This window comes from Zalophus californianus, chromosome 3, assembly GCF_009762305.2.
Source record: "Zalophus californianus isolate mZalCal1 chromosome 3, mZalCal1.pri.v2, whole genome shotgun sequence".
Classification (NCBI taxonomy): Eukaryota; Metazoa; Chordata; class Mammalia; order Carnivora; family Otariidae; genus Zalophus; species Zalophus californianus.
This window is the reverse complement of record NC_045597.1, coordinates 88,914,041-88,936,452: the sequence shown is the minus strand read 5'-3', so window position 1 is coordinate 88,936,452 and position 22,412 is coordinate 88,914,041. Positions and strand designations below refer to the sequence as shown.

General features: G+C 38.7%; 1 protein-coding gene across 1 annotated transcript in view; it reads left to right on the top strand.

Annotated features, from left to right (window-relative positions):
* CNTNAP5 (contactin associated protein family member 5) overlaps positions 1–22,412 on the top strand; it is an 859,701-nt gene that overhangs the window by 802,910 nt on the left and 34,379 nt on the right. Inside the window, exons 20-21 of the mRNA XM_027590999.2 lie at positions 738–868; positions 8,569–8,656. Of these exons, the coding sequence (XP_027446800.2) occupies positions 738–868; positions 8,569–8,656 (219 nt within the window). The remainder of the gene's footprint in view (positions 1–737; positions 869–8,568; positions 8,657–22,412) is intronic.

The following is a 22,412-nucleotide window of genomic DNA, read 5'->3' as shown; positions in this document are numbered from 1 at the left end:
AAACAATAATAGAGCCAAAAGGAGAGAGTGAACCAGGAAAACCAGCATTAGTTATAGAGGTTCTTGTATCAGCTGATTCAATTGTGTATCATTTTAATAGGCCAAACATTTTTCTTCTATTGTGGCTTAGATTATTTTACAATCTTATTTCACATTATGTATTATGAAATTCCATGAAGGCAATTGGGAAGAAAAGGAATTATAAGAAATAGTAGGAATTGAAGAGAGAATGGAAAAGGACTCTATCTTATTAAAATTTTCACAATCCAATTACACAATAGACTTGTGATTGTTTTATTTTCCAACCTGGAATTATGGTTTTTCATCACACACACACACACACACACACACACACACACACACGCGCGCGCGCGCGCGCACTAATTTTGTACCTATACTTAGGATTTTCCGTATGGACCCAGATGCTATAGTAAAATAACATTTTTCAAAATTTGAATAATGAAATTTATATAGTATATATGATATATATATATTAATATAGTATATAGTGTACATATATTGCTATATGTATATACATGTTTATGCTATATACTATATACATAGAGTAATATAGCATTTTTCAAAATTTGAATAATGAAAGGATTGAGACATAGATCCCTAGAAAAGAGTAATGATCAACTAAAAGATAATCTGATCACATTTTTGCATTTTATGTTTATATATATATATATACAAAATCCCATGTTTAATTCTAATTTCTAATATTTTTTTTCAAGGAAGCTTACAGGTTCGCTATCAGCTAAGCAAGGAAGAAACCCAGGTTTTCAATATTGATGCAGAGAACTTTGCCAACAGAAGGATGCACCATTTGAACATTAACCGCGAGGGAAGAGAGCTTACCATTCAGGTATCTTACTTAACTTCTTCTCATTCAGTCGAATATGCTTTAGCTGTTCAGTAAAATTTTCTGAGTTTCTACCCTGAGCCAAGCATGCAGCCAAGTTCTGGGGATAGATATCAAGCACACTTGACTCCAGCTTTTGAAGAACTAGACAAAATTGAACTACTGAACTACAGTGTGTTCCCCTTTTGCTACCAGCATGAACATCTCCTGAGACTTTGTTAGAAATGCAAGTTCTTGGGCCTTACATCAGAATACTTAATCACAACTTTTTTGCAGGAGGTAGCAGGTGATTTTGAAGCCTGATCAAATTTGATAACCCTGAATTGGAGTATAAGAGGAGGACACACAGCTGAAGAGGAAATCACAAGAGACTGTCAAGGGCTAGGGGAGAAATGTGTGCAGGTGATATGGGAGCACAGATGAGGCCACTGATCTCTTCTGGGAATCAATATTTGTTTCTTGGAGAAAGTTAGGAATAAACTGAGTCATGAAGGTGAGGAGGAATTGGCTAAGTGGAGAAGAAAGAAAGAAATGCTCAGATGGTGGGTCCACGTGAGAATCAACAAAGATGTCCAGAAATGCATAGCATGTGGCAAGCACTCTGGAATTCCAGGGGTCTTGGTATAAAAGGCAGGGATCAGATGAGGGCACATGACAACAGAGAACTGGCAGAGTCCACACCATCCTATTCAGAATCATGACTTCAAATGAGTCCTTCCGTCTGCCCAGCAATTGCCTCTTATTTTTTTTAATCCATCACTCTCTTGATCTCTTAGATGATAAGTTTAAACCTCCTTCTTTCCCCTTACACCCCAACAATTACAACCCCATCTTCACTTGTATGAGATGACTTTCTTTTCTTCTTTATTGTGATAAATGTAGCATTCAGAAGACAATACCTGCACACTCTCACCACCACATTTACCAATACACATGCATTGGTGTCCAGGAACTTTGTCTCCCTCATGTTGGTGAATATGAGCAGGCAGGACTTCTTTCTAAGACTGAATCCATGACTTGTGGGACAGGTCTCATACCACACTGAAGAACATCACTCCAGCATCTCCCCTCCCTTGTCAACATTTGCCAGTTCTGTTTGGATGGCTTCCCAAAGCATAAACATGCAAGGATTGCATTCATTAAAAACACAATTACAATACAATACAACACAACACAACACAACATGACAAAAATCACTCTCTAGGTCAGGGAAGGGAACCTCTCTCTTGTCTGAATTCATGTACTGTCCCATTTTCTCTTTCAATTCAGTTTATTGCCCACATCCTTGGAAATGTTTATATATTTGGTCTTCCAAGTTGCCCTTCCTTTTTCTTAAACCAGTGAATAATTTGTTTCTGTGCTGGACTAAAATTATACTTCTAAAGACACCAGTGATCTTACAGAATCTAGCAATCTTTTCATTACTTATCTTCCCATTGACATTTGACACAATGATGCCTCTGCTCTTGAGACACATTCTTATTTAGCTTGTAGGACATCAATTTCACCTGCTGTTTCTTCTGTATCTGCTGGATGCTCATTCTCTTCTCTTCTGTTGCCTTCCCATCATTGTCTGAAGTGGAGCATCCTAGGACTCGTTTTCATTTCTTTTGTGTCTACACTCATTCTGTGTCTAATCTCATTCAGGCTCACATCTTTTTCTTAAAGATTTTATTTATTTATTTATTAGAGAGCAAGGGAGCGAGAAACAGCATGAGAGGGGAGAGGGTCAGAGGGAGAAGCAGGCTCCCCACTGAGCCGGGAGCCTGACGTGGGGCTCAATCTCTGGACTCCGGGATCATGACCTGAGCCAAAGGCAGTCGCTTAAACAACTGAGCCACCCAGGCGCCCCAGACTCGCATCTTTAAATGCCATGGAATGCTGATTAATTAATCCCAAAGCTACATTTAACTCCAATCCTTTCTCTGAATTCCAGACCTATCATTGCCGACTTGGCATATCTCTTGAATGTCTATTAACCATCTCAAATGTTACATATTTCACATTGAGTTACTGAAAATCTTTCCCCAAACACTCCCTACCCCCATAAATCTTCCACACCTCAGTTAATAGCAGCTCTATTCTGGCAACTTCTCGATCTCAACATTATGGTGTCATCTCTGATATCTCTCCTCTCACATGCAACATCCTGTGGATCAACAGCCTCTACCATGCCCCAGCCACCCTCCTATCTTCCTTGGATTATTACAGTTTACAGTTGCATCTTAATTGACAGATCTCTCCTTCACTTTTTGTTGCCCTACAACCTGTTCTCAACATAGCAGCCAGAGAGATCCTATTAAAACATTAATCAGATGGTTCTCTTCCATCCGAACACTTCAGTGGTTTTATTTCTCATGTAGAGTAAAAGCCAAAGACCTTAAGAAAAAAGTAAGTAGAGTGGAGTAAAAGCCAAAGACCTTGAGAAGCTTAAGGGGGTCTCCGTGACCCAGCCTCCACAGCTCAATTCCCATGTTACTCCCATCTATCGGTATTTTCTTTGACTCTACATTGCCACTCTGTCCTCCTTGCTGTTTCAGTGCTCTTGAACATCCTTGAATATGGTTTGCTTAGAATGCTATTGTCCATATATCTACATTACTAGTTGTACTTGCACTTCTTTCAGGACATCTCTCAAAAAGCAATTATTCTTAATGAGACCATTTTTGATCACCTTGTTTAATACAGCGAACTTGCCCTTTGACATCCACCCTACAGTGCTTAAACACAATCTAACATTCAATATAATTTATTTATTTATTTTTTTGTCTTCTCTCTCCTCTAGAGGACAGGAATTTTTTCTGTTTTCATTACCATAGAACCCCACTTTATCAAGCAGTGCCTAACATATAACAGGTACTCAATTAATATTTATGAATGAAATGAATAAATTCCACAGGGCTTAATTTATTATGTGGAGGAGATCAAATTGGCCCTGTGGAGAAAGGAAGGGAAACCATTGGATTTTAGGCAAGGGAAGTAGAATTTCATTTTCAGGGGCTCACTGTGATCACTGCATGGAAATACACATTGGGGAGTGATGAGGCATAAGACAGAGGCCAGTCAGAAAGAGATCATGAGGGCTTCAATTAGTGCAGTGGGGGAACCATGGACATAATGTGAAATGTCATAGAAGTAACATCAGTAGCATTGAGCAACCTTTTAGATGTAGGTTATGGGAGAAGTCAAAGATGACTATTAGTTTTCTTGATTGAGTGGGGGTTCAAGAATAATTGTCCAATGTGTGGTAGAAAACAATCCCTGAGTGGTTTTAATATAATGAGCTTCCCTCTAGAATTTACTCTTGAAATAAGGGGGGCACATCTTTGGAGAAAGTTTTGTTTGGTGCAAGATTGGAAGATAAAAGGGATGGGAATGATAACTTCTCATTTGAATGTCTTGACATGCAGGATGCATTCTGGTGGGCATGTGTACATATGATTCAGTTTTTCTTCTTTATATTTCCTGTATTCTTTTCCACAAATGAAAGACACGAACAGGTCAGTGAGAGAACAATAAGAGGCATTTCCTTCTCTTTTCCATAAAAAAGATTTCCACCAATCAGTTTAATAGTGAATGATAAGCACATGTTGGTTGAGAACAAATTACTTCCAAAACCTTGAGGGTGCAGAAAGAAAACTGGAGCAGAGGGGTACCTGAGTGTCTCAGTCATTAAGCATCTGCCTTCGGCACAGGTCATGATCCCAGGGTCCTGGGATGGAGCCCCATGTCGGGCTCTCTGCTCAGTGAGAAGCCTGCTTCTCCCTTTCCCATTCCCCTGCTTGTGTTCCCTCTCTCACTGTCTCTCTCTCTGTCAAATAAATAAATAAAATCTTAAAAAAAAGAAAAACTGGAGCAGAGGCTATTTTTTTAATCATTTTAAATCATTTCATTGACACAGTAACACAATACACCTGCCTCCTTGATACTCCCACCCCTCTTATCCTGTCTATATGTCTCCATCCTTCCTGCTTAGAAAAAACTGTTCAGTAAAAACAGAAAAGGATAGGCTCCTACTACATCTCCAGTCCTGCCCTTAGGCCCTGTGAATCAGAATTGATTAGAGAGAGCAGGTGGGCATCACTATCCTCAACAAATCAGAGGCATCCAGTACCTATAAACAGATTCCCTCATAACCCCCAGGCCTAGAGTTGCTATTCTTCCTCCTGTCTTTCTTTGTGATGCTGAGAAGGAGGTCATGGGGACTGGGCCTGCAATCAGGAACAAGTATTCCTGGAGATGAGTTGAGAATTGTAATTTGGCTAGTGTTTTTTAAGGTACAGGTGCCCCCCAAAATGCTCTGGTAGTGGAGGTGAACTTCAGTGTTCTTATTTAAAATGCATATGTGACATTAAACAGATAAAGCCAGTTTACCAAAATGCCAACTCATAAAGAAGTAAGTGCTAGGAACTTTTGAAACAAAGTAATTACCTCCTTTTTTCTCAAGAGATGAAGATCCTGAGGTCAAGAGAGGTATCCCTATAGGACTTGAGTGTGAATTTGTGCTCCACTACTTATATTATGTGATCTAAGACCATTACTCACTTTTCTGAGCTTCAGTCTACTGCTTTATTAAAAAAAAAAAAAAAAAAAAAAAAGACGGGCTCCTGGGTGGCTCAGTCGTTAAGCCTTTGCCTTCGGTTCAGGTCATGATCCCAGGGTCCTGGAATCGAACCCCACGTCAGGCTCCCTGTTGAGCGGGAAGCCTGCTTCTCCCTCTCCCTCTCCCCATGCTTGTGTTCCCTCTCTCGCTGTGTCTCTCTCTGTTAAATAAATAAATAAAATCTTAAAAAAAAAAGCGGGGGAATGCAAATGCAAACTGAGCTCAGTCAGTTTTTGAAAGAACATAGCTAAAAGACCAAGCATGAAGCCTAGCATGTAGGACTTACTCAAAAAAGGTTTGTTCCATTTTCTTCTTTTTTTCCAACCCATTTAAAAACTTGCAAGACCACTGGGCATCCTAGATCCTGAGTTCAACAAAGCTTCTCTACGGCCAGATTTTAAACTTTAGACATCCAATAGTGATAAAGGACTACAGACAATTCTTCACTCTTTACCACCCCACCAATTATAATTAAAAACAAAAACAATACTAAACCATAGAAACAAATAAAAGGAAATATGACAAAATAATATATTTCCCACTGAATACCTCAATGATTGCAATAGCCCATATTATAAATGTTGAAGGCCTGAAAATAAATCTCTCTAGTACACCCTTCTTTTTGTTTGTTTGTATGCTTTTGTCCTATGAATTTGCTAAGATTTTTTCAAATTGGTAACCCAGCACTTGAACCGGTCCAAATGCTTAGGTGCCATATTCCATGTTAGTGCTGGAACCCATGCCCCGACTATCCATAGTCCAGCAGTAACCTCAAGTATCGTTTGAGTCATCTTTCCTTCCTCTCCAAATACACATGGTTTTCCTAAAACTCCCTTAACTGGGTGTCATTTCCCACATCCTCTCCTTCGTTAGTCCTCGGGTTTAAGTGCTAAAGACTAGGTGAGTTCCCACGAAACAGAAGAGCAGAATAGGGATGACTCAGCTGCTTGAACAGTGAGCTCTCCCATGGGTGACATTCGCGCATGGAACCATCAAGGTTCAGGAACAACTTGCAGAGGCAGCTGATCTTGTGGACCCCGGGGAGCAGGTGAGGGGCCGAATCTAGGGGCATCTCAGCTCAACCTTCTACTGTTCTCCACTCCACCGGGAACTCTCACTCATTTCAGCATCCTCTCCAACCTGGGCAAGAGCACAGGAGGGGAGGACCCCGCCCCTACTGGAAGGGGCAGTCTTCGAGGTGAGAAGAGGCAGGAAAGAGCTCTGAAATAGGGCAAGAAGAAAACTCCTTCAGGGCAAGGACTCAACCTGAATCCATGAGCATTAAACAAATTGTGGATGGGCACCATGAGGACCAAACCCCAGTGTTGTACCTAAAGGTGTAGGGACTACCAGGCAGTGAGAAGCATCCTGGTGATGTGACCAACTATGTCACCATAGCCCCAAGATAGAAAGGGAATCAGTACAAGATGTTTATTTATTCACTCAACAAACCCATGTTAGGAGTTACTCTGCTAGTTTCTGTAAAAGGTCTTAAAGAAAACATATATTGCTAAGATGTCTGAATTCTTAAAGAGGCAATAGTTTAGTGAGGGTGGGAGGGAGAAAGAGAGAGAAGCAGGTCATTATAATGCAGCACTTTAAATTCCAAGTTAGGGGCAGAAAAAAAAGCCACCATGAGCATAGAGAAGAGTGTCACCTGATCGAACCAAGACTTCAAGGAAAGCTTTCTGGATGAGGTAGACTCATGGAGCACTTAAAATAGTGTTTGGCACATAGTAGATTCTCAGATGTTTGTTGATGAGTTTTGTTGAAAGCCAGAAGTAAAAACATATAATGATTGTCTACAGGTTGCTCAGATATCTAGAGAGGTGTGGACAAGTAAAGCAAACACCATAAAGAGTGGTGGGTGGGCCACATGACAAAGGGACACTGCTTTGTGACACTGTCTGGCCCTGGCCAAGTTATTGATCTCTAGGATATCAGTTCCTTAGTCTGTAAAACAGGTGTAATAATGCCTATTTCACAATATTATAGGGAGGCATATATTTTGAAAGATGCTTCAATATGATGTCTCATACATACCCAGAATTCAATAAATAGCAAATATTATTCCAGTCTCATTTCATAAATGAAATAGTAATAAGGTATCTAATCATGCACCAGAAGTCATAGCCAGTGACTTCTCTCACAGCAGAAACCACTACAGAACCCAGAGGATTCTAGGGGATGGTTAATCTGAGCAGAAGTGGGTGGAGGGACCGTAGGATCTAGGAAAATTGAGTATCAACCCTGGGTTAGCCGCTTCTAAGTGGAGAGTGGGGCTGGGCATACAGTTTTAAAGGTTCATAATTACCTATTCATATCATGTGAATGTTCAGTGTAGAGCCAGAAGAAATTGCAGATTTGACTAGACCAAAAAGGCTGGGAATGGATGGGTAACACTGTCTTGGAATGAGGAGGAGAAGAAGGGGATAGAGCTGGGATTAGCAGTAGGCCAGAAAAAGAGGGTGCCCTAAGGGATTATCCTGGAAATAAAGTCCTGAAGAATCCCAGTGGTGGCCTTTGCTCACCCCTGTGAGGGGTGCTTATCAGGTGTTCATGTTGGGGGCAACTCTTCTGCTGGCCTATCCTCCCAGGGTCCAGCTTTTTGTCAAACTGAAATATTTGCTCAGGAAAATCCCCCATCCACACCCGAAAAGGACCAGGTTAGAATTATTGTAGCAAAGGAGGCAGCAAGGGCCAAATGGGGAGAAGGGAGAAATGGAGATTGAGTATGTGCTTTCCTTTCAATGTCAGTCCTGCACAGCATGGTCCCAAGAAGGCGTCATTTGTTTGCTCGTTTGCAGTAAAGAACTTGGTGAGAAACTCTCAGTGGGGAGATAAATACCTGTCTAAAGCTGTACAGAATTTCCCAGGGAGAAGACTTGTATGAAAGCCTTTATTTAACCAAGAGGGAAGAAAGGAGTATTTTGCCTGCATTGTGGGAGAATTAGCGAGACATTTCTCATCTCTCCAGAGAGAAAGTCCCAAAGAGGGATCTGCTCTGTGTGTGTTTCCAAGCTCTTTCCAGATGGGAGGGTTTTATGCCCTTTACTTAAAGACCTCTTCTGATGCACCTTTGTTTTCTGTTTTCCTGCAGGTAGATCAGCAACTGCGACTCAGTTACAACTTCTCCCCAGAAGTCGAATTCAGGGCCATACGGTCACTCACCTTGGGCAAAGTCAAAGGTTTGTTCCTGCCCATTCCTTTCCAGTGGGCTTTGTTAAAATCAGTGAATAAATAAATAATTTCCATCGGGCTGGTTGGCAATTCAAATCTGGAGGCTCTTGCTCCTATAACATGCCTAGTCCTGCAGTACTCCTCCCCAGGAGGCAGGAAAGGTCTCTGAAAAGTGATGGCAGATCTAAAACCAAGGTTTCTGGTGTAGGACTTGCTGAGATATATATGTGGCAGGGTTTGGGGCTAGCATCTACTTTATAGAAGCCTGAGTAAGGCATATTAACATAGAAGTTGAGTAAAATAATTATTTACTTACTTTCTAATTAATTAATTGATTTTAGATGTTTATTTTTTACTTAAATTTTCTTAATTTTTACTTAAAGAAATTAAGGATTTGGGCTATCCAGTTATTGGATTGCTCAAATGTTTAATCTCTTCATTAATTCTTCACCAGTTGAAAGAGGATTGAAATCTCCTATAATAGTAGATTTTCTTTTTTTTCTACCAGAAGTTCTGTGAATTTTCATCTTATATACAATGAGGGTCTTTAAGAAATTTTTGTATCTTGATGAATTGAACATTTTTTTTTTTTTCATACTGAAGTGGTCTTTTTAAATTAATTGCTCCTTGGGGTTAAGTCTGTTTTGTCTGTTATTAATAAATTGGATTCATTTGTGTGGTCTATCTTTTCCCATATATTTCCTTTCAATTTTTCTTTTTCTTCCCTTTTTTCTTTCTTATTTTTTTAAATTCAATTATAATGAATATGCAGTGTCATATCCTTTTTAAGTGTGCAATATAATGATTCAGCAATTCTATACATTGCTCAGTGCTCATCACGATAAGCTTACTTTTTTTTGTTTTTCAAGATTTATTTATTTGAGAGAGAAAGAGAGACAGAGAGAGCACACGGGGGTGTGGGGATAGAGGGAGAGGGAAAGAATCTCAAGCAGACTGAGCAGGGAGCTTTATGTAAAGTTTTATCTCAGGACCCTGAGATCATGACCTGAGCTGATCTCAAGAATCAGATGCTCAACTCACTGAGCCACCCAGGCACCCCATGATTAGCATATTCTTAATCTTTCTTTTTCTTTAAGCCTGTGTGTAATCTTGTGAAGAACATATGGCTGGATTTTGTACTTTATCCAGTCTGACCATCTTTGGGTTATAAATTGGCAAATGTAAGCCTCTCTACATTTTGGGGTTGCTTGTATGGCTAGATTTGTCTCTGCTTCCTTATTTTCTATTCATTCAACTTTTTTAGGCATTTTGAGCAAGAATGCATTTAACACTGTAAATGAGTTGCTTGCAAAATTGTGGCACCCCTTCCAGTATTGGTAAATTCTTGTTGCAGTCTTTTGGAATGACTATTCAGCAGTTGTGAGGGGATTTATGGGAAGCTATTAGCTCTGAGGCCATCACTGATGAGAGGCTAGAGTCCAGAAGCCCCTGAGGCCCTAGTCCTGCAGTACTCCTCCCCAGGAGGCAGGAAAGGTCTCTGAAAAGTGATGGCAGAAGACACTTCATTTTACCATGATTTTACTTGCTGGTAGAAACAGCTGAGGAGGCATAAAAATGACTCCTGTCTCACTGCAGCCTTCCAGATCCATAAACTTATTTAATTTCCAGAACATTATGCATATCCAGAAACCCAACTGTAGTCAGGTCTGGAAAATGTCAATTTTAGCTTCCAAAATGGCAGTCGAATGAGCCAGTCACCCCTGACCAACCTCTAGATTGAATTTTGTATGTTTATTTTCTTATTTCCATCCCGCCTCCTATTAATAATCATTTTATGTTGACACCATTGTTGTTGTTGTTGTTGTTGTTGTCATTATTTACTTATTTATTTATTATTTATTTTTAGAGAGAGAGAGTGCAAGCAGGGGTGGGGAAGGGCAGAGGGAGAGGGAGAAAGAGAATCCCAAGGAGAATCCAAGCTGAGCTCAGAGACTGACATGGGGCTCAATCTCACAACCCCAATATCAAGACCCAAGCAGAAATCAGGGTTGAACACTTAAGGACTGAGACACTCAAGTGCCCTGACACTATTATTTTGATTTAGTAATGCAGTCACTAATTTACTTGTTCCTCAATCCTTCATATACTTCATAACTTTCTACTTACTACAAGGTTTAATTTCCTTCTTTCTGAAGTAAATCCTTATGAGTTTCTTTGTCTAAGTGTCCCTTCATCTGATAAAGGACTTTATCTCAACTTTATTAGTGGAAAATAATTTTGCTAGACATACAATTCAATAATAAAGGATATTTTCCTTTTGATATTGAGAGAATTATTCAGGTATATGATGGAGCTAGCTCACACTAGCACATAAGAACCTGTTATACACATCTGTGCCCAATTCTGCATTCACTAATGTTATAATCCAGTTTGAAACTGGATAAACTCGGAGTGTTTATGGAAATCAGAAATGCTACAGGTCTCTCCCACTGTTGAGGGGTAAGATTTAAATCCTCACCAGCACATCACTCTAGTCTTCTGTCTTTTGCTATTACTGTTGAAAGGTTGGCTGTCAGTCTGTCCTGCCTTTGAAAGTGCCCTGATCACCCCCACCCCCAACACCCACAAGCTACTTTTAAGGTCCTCTTTTTGCTTTAGGTGTTTTGCAGTTTTATAGCCTTGTGTCTGATAGTATATTTCTTTTAAAGTATCTCCTTTGATGTGTGTGTTTCCTCTTCGTATCTATTTATTAGCTCTTATGTATCTATCTATACCATGCGTATTATTCACATGTATCCCCATATTAATTCCCAAAAATTCTCAGCATGTCAAATCAGGCCTCTTTCTTACTCTCTCTATTCAATTATTCTAGACCCACACTAGGCAAATCTTACATTTTACATTTTTATCTTCATGTTTCTTACTGTACTTTTATAATAAATATCATTATTATTAATATTTTTGTCTATCTTGAATTCTGGGCAATGTATTGATTTTCCCATCTTCAAATTCACTAATTCTCTCTTCAGCTCTCCCTAATATCTCATCAAACCCAGTCATTGAGACATTTTTCATCAATTATCATTTTATTTCTAAAAGTTTTTATTTGTTCTTTTTCAAACACATCTGTTTATTTAGTCTGTTGTTCTCACTCATTTTACGTTTCTATATTTTTATGTCTAATTATTATGTTAATAGCTATTGAACATTTTGCCTCTGATAATCCCAATATCTGAAGTCTGTAGGGGCCTAAATCTGTGATTTTTGGTTTTCTACTCCTTTCCTATGGTTCCTTGTTCTCATGTGTGTGTGTGTCTATGTGTGTGAACACATATTTTGTTGAAATTAATTTGTAGAAACATTGGTGATCAAAAATTTGGAAGCCTTCCTCTAGGCAAAATTTGCATTTAATCCTACCAGGTACCAAGAGGTGCTACCAATTTAGGATTATTTTAAGTTCTCACTTTGGTTTTTTTGTTTGTTTGTTTTGTTTTTTTCTTTTTTCTGAAAAGAGAGTGAGTATAAGTTTGACCTGCACACCTGAATGAGAGCAAGCCTATGATTGAAGTTTCAGCAGAAATGTTGTACTATGAATTTCATATGTCATGTAATTACTTTTGTTACTTTTTTCTTTCTTTTACAATTCAAAGCTGCATCAGAAGTGGACAGGTTTTATGTTTAATCCCTTTGCTGTTAGGTGATATTCTTTTTTAGTCTTTTTTTCACTAAAGCTTCATGTGAGAGTCTCAGATTCAACATCCTCACTTGGCAAGGGCTCAAGGCTTGGATTTCTATTCTTCTACAAGATGGTACAAGTATTTCTGCATGATACAATCCTAATATTAGTTTATGGCTCACTGCCTTGGTTTTGTCCTCCTAAAACTTATGATTCTTTATTCCTGAAGTTCAGTGAGATAATAAAAGTATGTTTGTTGATTTTAATGAAGCAGAATTACATTTTAGAATATCTAGTCTATTATATGTTCTATGCTACATAAATATATATTGATTCATGTCAGCCTCACTTCAGCCAAATCAGAAGAATCTTGGGAGGAAAGATAATTAGGGTTGCATGACCACAAAATTCAATTGTTTTTCATAGCATCTGCTTTGTGCAATGGAAGTTCTAGAAACATCCACTTGTTTAAACAGTGTCCCTCCATTAGTTCTGTCACCACATAGGATGTTACTGTGGTCTTCCCATCTTTTGAATTAAATTCATAATACATGAGACCAAAAAAGTAAAACTCCAAATAAAGGTACTAAATCTCTGATGGATACCTTGTCATTTTGTTTTGGGTACTTTGTGAGGTACTTTGGAAAGAACTTGGTTAAGTTGAGGAATAATAGTAAAATTTTTTTCCTTGTGCTTACTTTTGGGGACTCCTGACTGCTGGCCTCCCTCCCCATCCAAACTGCTATTACGGACAGGACTCCCAATTAACCTCACCACTTCTGGTTTATTAGAAATCTCTAGCTGGAGGTGAAGGAGATGATATGAATGTCAACTTCATTATTAAGGAGGGACACTAATCCTGGGAATTTGTTGGGATTAAGCCTTATGCATTAGAAAGAGTATGGTGCAGGGATAGAGGTTACCGGAAGGGATGTACAGAAATGGGTGAGTGGAATTGATGGCAAATGAAACCCTACTCCACAATTTTATTTTATTTATTTTATTTTATTTATTTCTTTATTTTTTATTATGTTAATTACCATACATTACATCATTAGTTTTTGATGTAGTATTCCATGATTCATTGTTTGTGTATAACATCCAGTGCTCCATGCAGTATGTGCCCTCTTTAATACCCAACACCAGGGTAACCCATCCCCCCACCCCCTCCCCTCTAGAACCCTCAGTTTTTTCTCAGAGTCCATAGTCTCTCATGGTTCGTCTCCCCCTCTGATTCTCCCCCCTTCATTCTTCCCCTCCTGCTATCTTCTTTTTTTTTTTTTTAACATATAATATAGTATTTGTTTCAGAAGTATAGATCTGTGATTCAACAGTCTTACACAATTCACAGTGCTCACCATAGCACATACCCTCCCCAGTGTCTATCACCCAGCCACCCCATCCCTCCCACCGCTCACCACTCCAGCAACCCTCAGTTAGTTTTCTGAGATTAAGAATTCCTCATATCAGTGAGGTCATATGATACATGTCTTTCTCTGATTGACTTATTTCACTCAGCATAATACCCTCCAGTTCCATCCACATCATTGCAAATGGCAAGATTTCATTTCTTTTCATCACTGCATAATATTCCACTGTATATATATACCACTCTTCTTTATCCATTCATCTGTCAATGGACATCTTGGCTATTTCCATAGTTTGGCTATTGTGGGCATTGCTGCAAAAAACGTTGGGGTGCACGTACCCCTTCAGATCCCTACATTTGTATCTTTGTGGTAAATACCCAGTAGTGCAATTGCTGGGTCATATGGTAGCTCTATTTTCAATTTTTGAGGAACCTCCCTACTGTTTTCCAGAGTGGCTGCACCAGCCTGCATTCCCACCAACAGTCCTACTCCACAATTTTAGAAGAGCCTAGCACTCTGTTGGACATTTTCAGCTCTAAAACAAGGATGTATATGCAAGATATACATTTCATAGTAGATACCCAGGTCAAACAAGTGCAGTAAATCTATTGCCTCAGTGTTCTTCAGTATCACTAGTAGTATTCCATAAGATACAAGAACAAGTTGTTGTTGTTGTTGTTTTCATTTCATATATATATATATATATATATATATATATATATATATGAGTAAAAAAATGTTCTTTCCTGAGAATTCCTGTGATGCAAGGACTAGTTCCTGAAAATAACATATAATCATTGACATTAAAAACTGCATTTCAGATGCTCACCTCTGGTAAGTTATGGGATATTGTTAGCTTCCTTCCTTGATTTACAGACACTGTTTGACTTTTAAGGGAGATTATTTAGCTTGGTTCTATCACATCAATTAACATTAAAAAGAGAAAAATAGAGAGTATGTATTTAGGCAAGCCACCCTTTTGGACAAGATCATCTGGGTTTCTGGAAAATAACTTAATTCTTTAGAAAACATAGAAATGCATTCTTTAGATTCAAATAGCGTGACTTATCTGTGTGTTTCTAAGTCTCTGTCTGACTTGGCCTGGGCTAGAGAAGGTGTGGGCATCAGACAGATTTAGGAATTCAAAAACCTTTAGACTTCCAAGAAAAATTGCCCATTTTGGTTTCAGTTTTGTTTTAATGTTTTTTTTTTTTTCTTCTGGTCCTGGCTTTCCCTAATTTACTGTGCCAGAATATATCATTAAATTTGATTTTGACATTAAAAAAAACCCAACTATTTTTGGTAGAACTAATAATTAAGGAATATTATTATTATTATTATTTTCTTCCCAAGAGGAGCCTTCTTAACTGTACTACAGATTTGGGAAGTAACTACTTTTTAACATATGGAAACATGTTAAAGTTTAAGTGGAAAGAAATCATAGCACTGCCTTTATACCATAGCCACCAGATACTGAATAGAAACTAACATGAGACTTGCACTCAGGGCATGCTTATAGGGTTGTCTGTGTATGAAGCCAACATAATTCCATGTCTACTTGCCAATTTGAAAGGCCAAAGTTCACACCTGGCAGAGTCATTATTCTTGTGCTCTGATGGCTGTTTGCCCACGTAGCTTCAAATTTCAGTTGGTCCTAAGACGCAGTACAGAAATTGAAAGAATTCCTTCTCAACCTGCTTAAAACCCAGGTAATCTGGAAATTGCAGGGCTAGGCATGAGCACTTGCAGATGCTTTTTGGTCTATTAAAATAAAATGAGTTTTGACTGTATCTATAAAGCAGGGTTCTTGAATTCTTCCAAATCCCTCAGTTTTTTGTTTATTAGTTTGTTTTTTGAACTTCAAGCACATTGTTGAATGAATGCCCTGATTATTGTTATGTTAAATTATTTCTCAAGCATCTTATAGAAGGTGAGTTATGGCTGCCATTTTTAAGAAGCACAGCAGAATTTATGCATATAAATGAAAGGTGGGCACTTCAAAGTACTCATTTTGGAAGACTGCATATACCCTGATTTCTTTTTTGATTTTGTAGAGTTGGGTTCCCCTTATGATTCAAATCTGGTAGAGTTGATATTAAACTGAGAAGCAAAGTTAAAATGTGAAAGATGCTCAGCTTTTCAGAGGCAAAGTGACACATATTTGGTTCTCTGTTCTGTAATTGCTGTCACGTGACCACAGGGAAGTTGTCCATTCTGTCTGTAGTTCCTCATCAGTAAAATGAGGATGATGACACTTGATTTATTTAATTCATAGAGCTGTGTAAGGATTACATTTGACACTTATATACAAATCATTTGGTATTTAACACACCTCAGTAAAGTTAATTTAAGCAGTTTAAGATTGTAGGAACATAAAGAGCTGATATTTTGTTTTGTTTTAAGACTCTGGAAAGAAAACTGTAAATGTAACTTCCAGGGAGGCACACAAATATGTTCTCAATGGGCAGTTCTGAACCATGGTGGGTCTCTAAGACATGAGTGATTTGCCATCAGTTAGAGCTGTTTCAAGGGTCAAGCTCATACCAGCTTAAACAGTGGTGATAGTAGAGAATATAATAGTTGGTGAAAATGGAAGGTTCAGAGTGTAAGCTTTGTTTCAGAAGCTCAAATGTGACCATGATTTACTCTTTGTCAATCTCTCTGTTTCTTGCTCTACTTTTACCTCTGCTTATTTTTCTGTGGGGTTTCAGTCTCAGGCAGGATTTCAAGAATAACAAAGGTGGAATCAGCAACTCCAAGCTTAAATACTACCATTTCAGCCTCTGATAGAAAGAAAGCCTTTGATTTCTAAAATTTCCAAAGTCCTGGATTGACTCTCAGAGGACCAATTTGTGTCAGGTGACAATGTCAGATGATTACAATTTTAAAGTCATTGGGATACACTGAATGGCCATTGCTGAATTCAAAGCACCCAGCTAAGGCTCTAGAGAGGGTGAAGGGGTCAGCTCAGTATTAAACACATATGCTGAGAACAGGGAAGCCAAGGTGTTCTTCCTAGAAAGTGAGATGGATTGTGAGAAGGGAAAATCAGCAATAACCCAATAATGTCACTGCTTTTTCTCCATTGCATTCCTCCTCCTCTTCCTCTTCCTCCTCCTCTTCTTCTTTTTCTTCTTCCTCTTCTATTATTATTATTATTATGAGAGAGAGAGAGAGAGTGCTTGAGAAGGGGGTAGGGGCAGAGGGAGAGGGAGAGAAAAAATCTCAAGCAGGTTCCATGAGCCTGACGTTGGACTGGATTTCACAACCCTGAGATCATGAGCTAAATCAAGAGTCAGACACTTAAACAACTGAGTCACCCAGGTGCCCCCATATTCTGCTTCTTTTAAGCAAGAGAGAGGTGGATGCAGTTAGAGGACAGACTAGAAGTTGCACACAATTTGGGGACTGCATTGTGCTTGTGGGCATCAACAGTCCAAATGTGTCACAATAGAAAAGGCAGAAGTTGAAAGATACTCTTTTAAGAAGAGCATGTTACCTTCCTTGGGACAAGTTTATAGCTTCCCAAGATACTCATTTGAGGAAGTTTTCACTTTGAAGAAAGTACTCATTTCATTCATTCATTCTGAAATCATCGGTTTCCTAAAAAAATATTTAGTTTCTGTTCATTCGTAGTTCTTCAGTAAATAAAAAGATTGCCAAACCACAACCTTTTCTGACTTCTGATAATGTGTGTAATTGTCTCATACTGTGTCCAGAAATTTCTTTTGGGATACTGTTTCTCTGGCTAATAAGATGTTTCAGATTCATTAATCTAATCTGATCTCCTCATGAAGTGAATGATATGTGTTCAAGCATCCTGAAATATCAGATTTCAGTAATCATGCCAATTTCTTAAATACACACACCTCATCCTTTGTATTTTGAAGATAGCCAATATTGAATTCCAATTTGGTTATACAGGATTTGTTACCATTTCTTTTATAAACAACAAACTGTCTTTGTTCCCCATAGAGAATTTCAACAGATGATTTAGTTTCGCCTCATGCAGAAGGAATGTGTGTTATCTTCTAATTTAAGATGCAATTTTATTTTGTGTTTGAATTGAATCACATCATGATAGGAGCCTAGACTTACCCCCTGCTCTGTGCTGCTTTGCAAAAGTCTTCTTTGTAAAAGCAAAAACACGTTTTGAACAGCATGCCCCTTCATTCAATATAAGCACTTGTTTGTTCTATCTAAACTAGTATGTAATACTTGAATGAAGGAAAAGTATCTAAGATATGTTGTTTCCAAATGTAGACTATCCTCAGCTGTGAGGAGCTATTTCTAAACTATTTGAAAGAGGGGTGGTCCTTCCAGGGAAGTGTCGAACTTTGTACATCTTTGCCTGGTTCTTTTAGCTGAAGATATTTCCTGTGGTCCTACCAGAAGCACCAGGAAATGACTGTTATTGATAAAAGTTCAATCAATTTTTATCATACAAAATTTATTGAGCATTACTGTGGACCATGCAGTTTACTAGGCCACCTAGATACCCCAAAAAATCAAATGGACATACAAACTGTCCCTTGTTCTAAAGATGCTTCTTACTTTAAAATTATTCCTCTTTCAAAGGAAAGTCGTTAGGTTGAGCTTGGGAATATTAAAGTTTTTCAAGGTTTTGGAGTATCTCTTTTAGGCTATGGTAAGTACTAGTTTTTTTTCACTAATCAAATACTAATAATACTTGTATAATATTTATAGCATATTGATATTAAAAGTATAAGAACAACTGGAAAGTATTTGTAGTATTATTATTTAATAATATACTGCTCTGTGTTAGATCTAAGTTCTTATGTTAACTCATTTTATTTTCTTATTTTCCTCACAACATCTCAGGAAGGTCAGTGCTATTATATTGCTAATTTATAGGTGAGGAGACTAAGTCACAGAGGTTAAGTGACTGGCCCAATATCATAGACTTAACAATAGTAGACTTCATGTTTAAAGTCAGACCCTGGGGGCACCTAGGTGGTTCAGATGGTTAAGCGTCTGTCTTTGGCTCAGGTCATGATCCCAGGGTCCTGGGATCAAGCCCCACATCCAGCTCCTGGCTCATTGGGGAGCCTGCTTCTCCCTCTCCCTCTGCCTCTCCCCCTGCTCATGCTCTCTCTCTCTCTCTCTCTGTATCTCTGTGTCTCAAACGAATAAATAAAATCTTAAAAAAAAATCAGACCCTGTGCGTCTGGATTCCACACTCCCGATCAGTCCTGTCATAGTTTGTTTTGTAAGGAATGACAAATATTCCAGACAATGTATACTTTCTTTTTTTCTCTTAAGGACTCCTGAATTAAAGCCTTGTGTCTTTAGCTGTGGTGGGCTTAGAAGTAGAATGTATGGCCAGGTTTCAATCATGGGAACAGAATAGAATACTTATTGAAGTCAAGCTTTCGAATCAGCCCTGGGTTCTAATCATAATTCCAGCACTGACTAACTGACCTGTGTAAATTACTTAATTTTCTGAACTTCAATTTTCTCCATTAGAGATTGGCATATATTATTATAGTGCCTGTTACTCTTTGAAAGATTAAGTTATAATGAAGATAAAGTGCCTAGCATGATGTCTGACATATAATAAAAGCTCAGTAAATGTTTGCAATAATAGAAATGTTGATGATAATGATGATGATGATGAAGCTACAAGAAGCCACCCCATCTGAACTAACACCTTTTCTTTTGAAAATGGCACTAGACTCTCATATCTTCCAGACATAAATGACATTTTCCAAGGAAGGAAAAAGGCAGCTATCCACTCCTTGTATAACAAAACTTGCATTTCACTCTTCCTTCCTGCTCAGGGGAATCAGTGAATAAGATATTACATAACCTTGACTCTAACTGATGCTTGGTAAATAGCCAATTCATAGTTTTTGATTAATGAATCTTAAAAAGAGTTAAACCAGGGGTGCCTAGGTGGCTCAGTCATTAAGCGTCTGCCTTCAGCTCAGGTCATGAGCCCAGGGTCCTGGGATCGAGTCCCACATCAACCTCCCTGCTCAGCGGGAAGCCTGCTTCTCCCTCTCCCACTCCCTCTGCCAGAGTGTTTCCTCTCTCGCTGTGTCTTTCTCTGTCAAATAAATAAATAAAATCTTAAAAAAAGAGAGTTAAACCAGGCCACACCTACCTGATATTATATGCATGTATGTTCTCAACTGCTTCTGATGGATTTTAACCATGTGATAATTGGTGGATCAACTAAGCTTAAAGCATGGGATCCAGTGTGATTTTTAGAAATGTCAAGCACTACCTCCATCCCACTCTCATTCACAGTATGGAGGAATCATGTGGCTCCCGAGGCAGGACCTGAATCTTATTTATGGCATTATCTCCTTGATACTATATATATAAGGAGGCACATATTAAGTGCTCCTTAGCATTTCTTGAAGAAAAAAACATATATATAATATGTTATATAATATATATATATTATGTGTAAATATTAGAGTTACAAGGATTGAAAGGTCATTCTACTACACATTAATGGGCTCAAGGCCATGAAGCTCAATTAGCTTTGGCTTAATCTTGGATGAGAATCTCCAGGCTCCCTATACACTATGTTTTTCCTTACAGTGGTGCCTGGCAGTGAGGTGGAAAACTAATGGGCTTGGAATTAGACAGTACGGGGCTTAAATCCTATAAGAGTCACTTGCAAGCTATGTCACTACTAACTTCACTTGTTTGACCTGGTATCCTCATCTGTAGAGTAGTGGTAATACTTGCTGTATTGACTGGTGATGAAGATAACAGGTGATGTGTGTGAAGTGTCTGGCACACAGTAGTATTTGAAAACAGCAACTATTGTTAATAAGACCATACAGCCATCATGCCTATTGATTTTCTTCAGCTGGTATCCCTTTTCTTTGCCAATGGCCCTGCTATTGATTTGTTTACCCTTGGCCTGGGGGATCTGGGACAGTGTTATAAATGTGAGCATTGACAAGGTAATGAAGTGAAGGGGATCCTAGGTGAGTAATGGACTCTACAGCAGCCCTTCAGTTACCTCCCCCCAGCTCGGTGGGAATGGAGGCACTCACCTGGTCAGAAGCTGAAAGGAACAGCGGAACAAACACACATTAGAATTCTAGATGTTTTCCCAGAGAATGGAGAGAAAATCAAGGTAGAAAGAGGGTCATGGGACCACTGGTTACTCATTTAGTCTGCTGGGATTTTATTTTTGGAAGATGCCATTAACAATAATAAAATGAGTATTAAAACAGATTAAGATGCCATGAAGTTCATTTCCACTTATGAGTAATTATGAGATATCCACTTCTAGGAGAGATTTGATCTGAATCCCTGCATTTTTTCTATTTCACTTCCACAAGGATTATTCCCAAGTGATCAGTTTCAGGGCTTGACACATGTAGCTAATATGCTAATGTTCTCTACCTTTTGCTTGAGAGTCACATTGCCTGCTTTCCAGTGGGAAGGATAAATAAATAACTCTTTCTACTTAGAAAATTTCTGGCTTAAGTTGACCCCTTAAAATGAATCACAACTTTTTCTAATCTACCCAAGGCTTGGATATGTGCTTTAGCGTTCCCATCTATTTCCTTGCTTTTTCCAAAATATTTCTGTAGAATATAAACTTTGCATAGGCCATTCCACTCTTAAAAGATTAATGTTATATAAATGTTTGGAGTTAGGAAGATTACACCCAAACATTCTTTGTGGTAATTAATTCAATGCAGCTTTTGTGTACCTAATATGTAGAAGACAAGATTTTAAATGAAGCTGAGAATATTTTAAAGAGATATAGCCTAGGATCATTGCTCCCAAGATAATAAAACAGGAATCTATGCAGGTAGGACCTTTATTTAATGATTACAACATTGGGTAATTTTGCTAAGTGTTTCTAGGATTCTTAAGAGAGAGAGACCATTCCATCCAAGATGATTCAGAGTAGTGTCATGGAAGAGATCACCCTGGCCCTAGTCTTGAACCACAAAGGTGGCCTCAATAGATGGAGTGCATTTTTGGGAAGGACTGGTGTAAACCAAATAAGAATGTCAGGAGGCAAAGATACGGTGCTAGCAACAAAAATAGGCCATCTTCAGATGTTTTCTCTTTTGTGCTAGGGAGTAGAGAGCAAAAAGGCAAACAAGAAGGTCCATGTGGGAGCATATTACAGAGGACCTCCTGTGCTCTGCCAAGATGTTCAGACTTCATTCATTATATAAATGGCAGAAACCACTGAGAGGAACTCTCATGGTCAGAGCTGCTGGTGTAACTCTCTTTTATGGATAATAGGTAAGATGGAGAAGAGAGAGACTGGTGTGGAGATTATGCTAAAATCTGTCCTTTGAGTAGGAAAGGGCAATAAGACAGGAGCAGGTGCAGGGGAAGTTTATGAAGTAAAATTGGAACATCTGGGTAATTCACTGGGTAGTTGGGATAGAAGTATAAGGTGGACTGGAAAGGAGCACGAGAGAAAGGGAACTGATTTGTAGCTTTGGTCAGTCATTACAGAGGAATATCAGTCAGTTCTGGTCAGGCCTGGACTTTGGTTTATTAACTCGAGGCAGACCTTACAGTGGATTATCAAGCTAATACATTACACACTCCCTTTAAGTCTGTACTCCAGGCCTGATCAACTGCTTCTGGATTTGTGAAATCCCTATCATCAAGGACAGGGCGAAGAGCCACAGACCAGATTGTGCTGGGGAAGTCCAGTTTTGATCCTTCACAGTGCGGCGATTTCTGCATTAGTCCACTTCTGCATGGGACGTCTCTCCCCATCCTGAGTTAGCTAAC